Genomic DNA, 7717 nt, shown 5'->3' with positions numbered 1-7717 from the left:
TAAATAACGCGATCTAACCCAAAAACCTTTATTATGAAGACTACCCGCACCTCGTCAATCTTGGAAGGAACATTGTACACAGAGTACCGTACACAAGTTGGAGGTGTAACGATGTTAACATTACGTGTCGTGGAAATGGGTTACGTAAACTCATTGCTGCTGTTGGCTAAGGGGCCGTCCATAAATGACGTCACGCACCTAGGGGGTGGGGGTCAGACATTTGTGACGATGTGTGACGTGAGGGGGGTTTGAGAAATGTGACGTCACATCAAAATGCGCAACTTTAAATAAATACAGACAACACGTTCTACTCAATTAAATGTTTTCTCCTACAACATCAGAGTGCAGCGCCACATTAAATACGTACTACAATGACAATAGTTTAAAGAGATTTGAAGCGTGTTTTATTTCAAAATGGAAATATGGTTTGGGGGGGGGGCGGAGCTTTGTGACGTCATATTTGAGGGGGGGGGGGTCTGACTTTTTGTGACGCCGTGTGACGAGGGGGTCGCGTGACGTCATTTATGGACGGCCCCCATAGCTCATAGGATTGCTCCAGTATAAATAAAGGTTCTCACGCGTATCGACCATCACCATCACTACACTCATCCCTTTGAGCGACGTCTAAATGCAAATTTTGATTCTGACATGCAATAACATAGGAATCGATTAAGAACGTGAGATGGAGATTTGAGACTTTCGGATTTATAGATTCCTCCTTGCCGCATCAAATACGATTCTATTTGAACAACTTTTATATGCTGATAGCCGCTTTCGCACCGGGGCAACAAGCACAGGTAATAATTTAACGACAAAAAAACTATTAAAGGCGACGTTTCTTTGATTTCCTCGAAAGGACCATTGCCCAAAACGTCGTCTTACCTGGTAAGATAAAAAAAGTTTATTTTCTATATTTTTAAAAGTAACTATTTTTTTACCGTTTCCTACACATTTCTGTACTGTTTGTTGTTTGCAACGTTTTGAACCCGTGCCCCATACTGCACATCTGCGAAAAAAAGAGCTTTATAGCTCCTCGGATTCTTCCATGCAGGATCAACACACATTCAGGTTCTGAGATATACAAAATAATACTGGTAAGGACGAAGTTGTAAACTGAGTGTATCAGCCTGCAATAGATTAATGTGTCCGTCCGTCCGTCCCCTTTCAATACTTTAACGAAGTGAAATCTCGTGCTGTTGGGGTGTAAAAATAAAATTGCGCAAAATTCCAATGTTCCTACCAGCCCACCCTGCAGGGACCTGTTAAAACTTTATTCTTTAAAAAAAAATTAACATTTAACTTTCGGCCACGAGAATTTGTTCGCGGGGCTGCCGCGGATTTCTAATCGCTGCCGCGGTGACGTCACCGCCTCCCGTGGCGACCGTTGCTAAGGCGACGAGCGTTTGAAGCCGGCCGAGGCGTCCTAGGCCCAAGAGCCTCTCCAAGTTCATATTTTGTAACGCATCAACTAAATTTTTCCGCCACCCCCCCCCCCCCCCGTCAGAGGTACTTTCACTTCTAAAGCATACCGGCAGCAGACGTCGCGGGATTAATCGCGCAATTAAACGCGCCAGCTTTTAACGTTTCGCGTCGGGAGTCGGGACTTGCGGCCTAGTACAGGCTTCTCTCGGCTCATGCTTTCCGTTACAAATAAAAAAAACTCTTAAACTGCTGCGATAAACATCTTCAACGACCCGATCCAAACATCTTCAATGTTTATCGTCTTAAACATTTTTTTTTTAGCAGTACGTGTTTTTTGTATCATTTGCATGGACTTTTGTTGTCTCCCTTCATATGAAGAAGCGCCTAACAACACGAAAACTCTGGACCACGACAACAAAGCGGTCCAGTGTTTTTAGTGTCTATCGTCTGTAACAAACACATCCCGGCTGTGACCGAGGGCGTCCTGGAATGCGGTTGATCCGCGTACATTATCGGGATAGTTGTTGGATGCACGCTCACCATGCATACCAGGTGCTGTAGGCTGCGTGGCTACGCGGAGGGAGGTGTAGCAGAAACGTCCATTGTACAGTACTGTAGTATATTCTTGGTTCTCTCGGTAAAGTCACCACGTAGAAGGGAAACATTGAAATAATAAAAATATAAAACAGTAAAATTCTCACGACGGTTCGACTTGCAACACCAAGCAATCATCATCAGGTGTGAAACATTTTCTTGCTGTGGTTTTCACACCTGATGATGATTGCTTTTGTTGCAGTCGAAACGTCGTGAGAATTTTATTGTTTTATATTTTTATTATTTTATTGTTTCCCTTCTACGTGACTTTACCGAAAGAACCAATAATATGAATCCCTGCAGTCACGAAAGCTTTAAATCAAAATTCAGTACTTTACTGTTCAGAGTGGTCCAGATGTCCTGTGACCCCCGATTAATTTACCCCAAACATATTTTCCCTTTGCATATTAACTTGTTTCAAATAAACCTTACATAAAACATTAAGTTTAGGATAATTAAATGGGGGTCAGAAGACATCTGTACAATATTTCTTCTTAATTATGAGTTTAATAATGGCTCCCCTTTTTGTTGAACCGTAAGACATTTAATAACGCCGACCGCATGGGCATTAAAAAAAAGTCCATTATGTTCCGAATTACGAATTGTTCGACTTACGAAAGGGTCTCAGGAACGAATTAGGTTTGTAAGCCCGTATACAATTTCAATTGTTATTGACAGGCTGTGTTGGTCCTCTGACGTTTTAGTGGTGGCAGCGTCGTCATCACCATCATCATCCTGATGACGACCCGATCCAAAGTGAGGAGTCCCCTGCAGAGGGTGCAGAGGAGCATCGACGACGTGAAGAAACGTCTCGACGCGCTCATCGCCGAGGAGCGAGACGGCGGACAGCGGAGCAGCGGCCCCGGCAACAGGGAGCTGGGACGGCGCTGCGAGGACCTCCGGGCGCACGCGGAGGGCGTCCGGCGGGAGCTCGCTGCGCTCGGAAAGGCGGACGAGCCGGCGCCCGTCTCCGATTACGACGGCAAGAAGGAGGAAGAGGGGCGGCGCCTGCAGCGGATCCTGGCGGAGCTGCGACAGCTGGCGCGGCGGTGTGCACCGCCCGACAGTCGTGAAGGCACCGAGAGCGAAGGAGAGGATGATGAAGAGGGAGAGGAAGGAGAGGATGATGATGATGAGGGAGAGGAAGGAGAGGATGATGATGATGAGGGAGAGGAAGGAGAGGATGATGAGGATGAAGATGATGATGAAGATGAAGAGGGGGAGGAGGTAAAGCAGGTGAAGGGGGCGTCGGTGCAACAGGCAGAGGAAGCGGAGGGTGGAGGAAGGCAGACGAGAGAGGTGCAACTTAAAACGTTTGTTGCTCTCAGCGACTTCACGTCGCAGGAGGCCGGCGACCTATCCTTCAGGAAGGGGGCGGTGCTGCTGGTGCTGAGGAAGAAGCCGGACGGGTGGTGGGAGGCACAGGACGAGCACGGCGCACGCGGGATGGTGCCCAGCACGTACCTGCAGCACCAGAAGCCGGGCAAAGATGAAGACGACGAAGAAGACCAGGATGATGACGAAGAGGATGACGAGGACGACGAGGAGTCGGTTCCTTCGAGCGAAGAGGAAGCCGGCAGCAGGCGACATGACACCTCGTCGGGGCGCGGCCTCAAAGCAGCTCTAGACGACACGAGCGCCAGCGCCGCTATGACAGCGATGGGCGCCGTCCCCCCGGGATTCCGCCCGTCCACACTGCACCGGCTGCTGCTGCTGCGCGGCGAGAGCGCGGACGAGTTCAGCACGCGCGGCCACCTCCTGCCACGCCTCGGCCCCTCGCAGCTCTCCTTCCGCGACCTGCAGTGGAGTGAGGAGCAGGGCGGCGTGAGGCCGCGGACGTGCCGAGTCAGCCGCACCTTTTACCTCGCCGGCGCCAAGGCCATCCCGCCGCCGGGACCCAGCGTGCAGGTGGCGAGCCTCCACGTGCGCGTGTGCCTGTTTGACGGGCGCCGCGTGCTGAGCAACGTGCACGCGGTGCGCGCCACGTGGCGGCCGCGCAACCCGGGCCGCTGGACCTTCTCTCCCCGCGTCGGCGGGCTGCTGCCGAGCCTCTTGGACGGCGAATTCTTTGCCCGCTCCGACAACGCCTCGCCCAATCTCGGGCTGCTGTTCGAGTTGGGCATCTCGTACGTAATGCGGTCGCACGCCGCCGCCACCGACACGTCACCGGCGGCAGAGCTGGAGCTCGGTGAGCTCAGCTGCGGCTGGGCCTTCATGCGGCTGTTCGCCGAAACCGGCCTGGCCATCGCCAGCAAGTCCTACGAGCTCGATGTGCACGGCGGCACCCCCTACGAGCGCGACGTCGAACTGGACCCCTCGGCCGCCGGCCGCGCCGGCGGCGCCCTCCGGCAGATCTTTTCCAACGCCAGGCCACGGCTGTTGGTGAGGGTGCGCACCCCGGCGGCGCCGCTGCGGCGGGCGCTGGACCGCCTGCCGCAGACGCTGGTGAGCTGCGTCTGCTACGTGTCGGTGCTCGTGATGTACCGGCAGCTGCTGGCCGGCGCGCTGCTCGAGGGTCGCGGCGACGAGACGGACGCCCGGCCGGTGGCCGACGACGTGCTGGCGTCGCTGGGCGAGCTCGTCGGGCTGCCCGACGTCATGGACGCGCTGCGCAGCGTGTGGGCCGAGCGGCGAGCGGGCCTGCGCCGGGCGGAGCGCGGAGACCGCCGCCTCATGGAGGAAACTTTTCGGCGGGCTCACCGCGACACGGCGCAGCTGCTGCTGCACCTGGCGAACCTCCCGCCGAACCGATGGGGCCACGGGCCGAACGAGGCCGAGAGGTGGATGGCGATCGGATCCATCCTGAGCCAGGGCCGCCAGGCGGGAGGCTCCCTGCTGGGACTGCTGTCGCCCGAGCTGCAACACGAGCCGTTTCACATCGACCAGGTGGCATTCTCGCTCACGAGGGACGCGCCGATTCATGCACGGGAGAGCGGTGGCGGCAGTGGCGGGGAGGTCGCCGATGCGGTTTAGACGGTCGTGTGGCGGACACCCGGATGAGATCTGGTGACTTGGACGCAGGGTTTTGTGGATGGAGATTGTGTGAGGCACCAAGCTACAGGGTACTGTAAAAGGCAGTTCTGCAAAATTGATTCTCTATACTATACGTATTGTTTAGGGGGGCAGAAAAAATCTACTCAGCTTGCCACACATAGTAATGTTCATCATGTCACCATAAAACTGATATTTTTAATTCGAGGTACTGGAATTTGGCCAAAGTCCAAAACTACATTTAACGTGATGACCTTCAATTAACTGCACTTGATAACCTGCTTTCATCACTGGCGGCTGCCTCGATTCGAACTCAATGTTTTTATCAATAAGTATTTGTTTTGCATTTTTCTCAGAATTTTATTCTAATTATGCTATCAGCATTGTGTTATGAGACGAAATAAATTTCAATCCAAAACTGTAGTAGCTAGTAGTGCATCACCCCGTATCAGAGAAAAACAACGCCAAGTATATGGGGTCACAGAACTACTGAAGTCACTTCCAGCAGACCTCTTTATCCACACTAGTGGCACAGCTTTCAATGCTAGGCAAATATTATTTGTTCCAGTAAATTGAACAAAAAAAATGTAATACTCAACAGCTGTAAGAAGCCAAATTAAGTGAAAACCAAACGTAATGTGATGGCAGTATTTTTGTGCAGTCATTGGAGGGTGGCGAGATAGTTAACAGGCGAGGTAGTTAACATACCGTCATGGTGGTGAGATTAATTACCTCTCCTGGTACGCAGGAGGTCGTGGGTTAGATCCTGACCCTGACACCGGTATATTTGGAGTTTGCGTGTCTCTCTCCCTGTGGTCGCCTGGATTTTTTTTCCGGGTCCTTCGGTTTTTCCCTCCACGTTTAGAATCAACGTCACGCGCTTAGAGTATTTGGCTGCTATAAAGTTACACATGATGATAAGCCGCTTCGTTGAGCTATTATATATGGCCAAATCACTTCTGAAAAAGAGAGCTGTATAGCTCAGTGGGCCTTACCTGGTAAAATAAACAATAGTTTATAGTTTATCAACTCGCCACACTTGAACGCCCAGGTTTTTTTGTAGGTGGCTATGAAACTCTGCTGGTTCAGTGCTCCTGATGCGTGAGCTGCCTGGCCGCGTCGCAAGTGGATTTTCTACACGGTTTTGAACGTTATCTCCCCACACGCGCTGGGTTTTCCTTTGGTTGTGTTCTTTCCTTTAACAGTTAGTGAAAAGGAACTCAATAATGTCCAAAGTCAATCCCTCCTGAAATTGAGTCTTGAAACTCAGCATTCTTGACATAGGCATTGATTGCCTCATCAGCTGTCACATTCGTGTGGGACCAGAAACTTGCCTGTGGGATTGTTGTCTTGGTACACAGTTTTCATTGCTGCCAGTTATCTAAATACAGGACCCTCCTGAAAATTACTCTTGAGGCTCAGGATGTTCTAGATATATCTGTATATACCACGTATGCTTTAAAGTCAATGTAGAAATGTTTTTGTCTCCAGAATATTGAAGCAAAATTGCGGTTTTAAAAATAATGCAATCCTATAAATTGATAATGGAACCCATGTATTTACGTTTTAAATAAAGTGTGTTATTTAAACTGTAACCCATGATTGTGTGATCCACTAAATCTTTAAGGTCAAGAGGTCATCACCGATGCCATTGATGTCACCACACTAAACCATTGTACAAACTACAGCCCAAAACCCACCCTCCGTGTAATACTCCCACAAGCTGGAAGATGGAGCTATAGCAACCATATCCGAAATCACCATCAGTCATGATCAATCCACTGCTTGATTAAGGCCTCCAAACCATTACCATCTTTCACAATCCGCTCTGTAATACTCCACCAAGCAAACCACTGCAAACCTACATGGCAGCAAAACGCACGCCAGTTTAGACGCTTCGCTGACCGACGGTGACCTTGTCTCTGAGAGGGGGGAGGAGGGAGCGAGGGAGGGAGGGAGCAGGTTTGCGGGGGTGGGGAAGGCCGGGCAACGGCTGCAGAGGCTCTCGGGGTTATTGAGCGGGCAAACGGAAAAGACCTGACGATCTAAAGGGACCGCCCGCCGTGCGGCACCAGCGGGGAGAAGTTGGGAGGGGGGAAGACGTTATTACCGCTAAGCTTCCTTTTGACCCAACCGCACCGCTCCTAACCGCGCCACGGCAAGCTTGGGGCGGTTTAATTTAGACTTCGCGATTCGGCCGTTTTTTTTTGTTTTGCTTACCCGTAATGACGGGAATTTCGTAATGCATTTCGAGTTGGAATGCTGTTGCAAACACGTCCGGATGGGTTGCCCCGAAGCGCAATGCATTTACAATTGCAGGCTGCGAGCGGTTTTGGGTAGAAGCCAGCGAAATTATTGGCGTTGAAAGTAGTAACAAAGCCGATTGGCTCAACCGCTGTAGGAAAAATACACGAGCGGTAACCTGCAGCGGGCGACCTCATCGCTGCCGCCTCTATGTTCGATCCGTACATCTACCGTGCACCTTCTACTCGCGGGCTACGGAACGCCTCGCTCCCAGCGATTTCGTTTTTCCTGAAAATCGCTATCTGCAGGGACATGAAAAAAAAAAGATGTTTCAGGAAAGTGGCGGGCGGCGTGGCTCAAAGGTCACAGCGCTGTGCTGGCACTGCAGGGACCCTGGATTTGAACCCAGGCAGTCGGACGTGATTAAGTGGGATTGTAAAGTGCGGTGAGTTGATGGTCTCAGCCT

General features: G+C 51.3%; 1 protein-coding gene across 2 annotated transcripts; it reads left to right on the top strand.

Annotated features, from left to right (window-relative positions):
* Positions 1–1382: 1382 nt before the first annotated feature.
* NPHP1 (nephrocystin 1) lies at positions 1383–6602 on the top strand. 2 transcript variants are annotated; one of them, XM_032968323.2, is made up of 2 exons: positions 1383–1506; positions 2721–6602. In XM_032968323.2, the coding sequence occupies exon 2, from the start codon at positions 2755–2757 to the stop codon at positions 4987–4989; it is 2235 nt and encodes a 744-aa protein (XP_032824214.1). In that variant the 5' UTR covers positions 1383–1506; positions 2721–2754; the 3' UTR covers positions 4990–6602. The 2 variants fall into 2 exon arrangements, with proteins under 2 accessions (XP_032824214.1, XP_032824213.2); XM_032968322.2 differs by lacking the exon at positions 1383–1506 and adding an exon at positions 1520–2160.
* The last annotated feature ends 1115 nt before the right edge of the window (positions 6603–7717 follow it).

Source organism: Petromyzon marinus, chromosome 39 (genome assembly GCF_048934315.1).
Source record: "Petromyzon marinus isolate PM22_M1 ecotype Great Lakes invasive population chromosome 39, UKy_Petmar_22M1.pri1.0, whole genome shotgun sequence".
Taxonomy (NCBI): domain Eukaryota; kingdom Metazoa; phylum Chordata; class Hyperoartia; order Petromyzontiformes; family Petromyzontidae; genus Petromyzon; species Petromyzon marinus.
The sequence above is the reverse complement of the archived record's forward strand: the minus strand, read 5'-3'. Positions and strand labels throughout refer to the sequence as shown.

Coding starts and splice junctions, on each gene's coding strand:
- NPHP1 (XM_032968323.2), top strand. CDS start 2,755: ATGACGACCCGATCCAAAGTGAGGAGTCCCCTGCAGAGGGTGCAGAGG.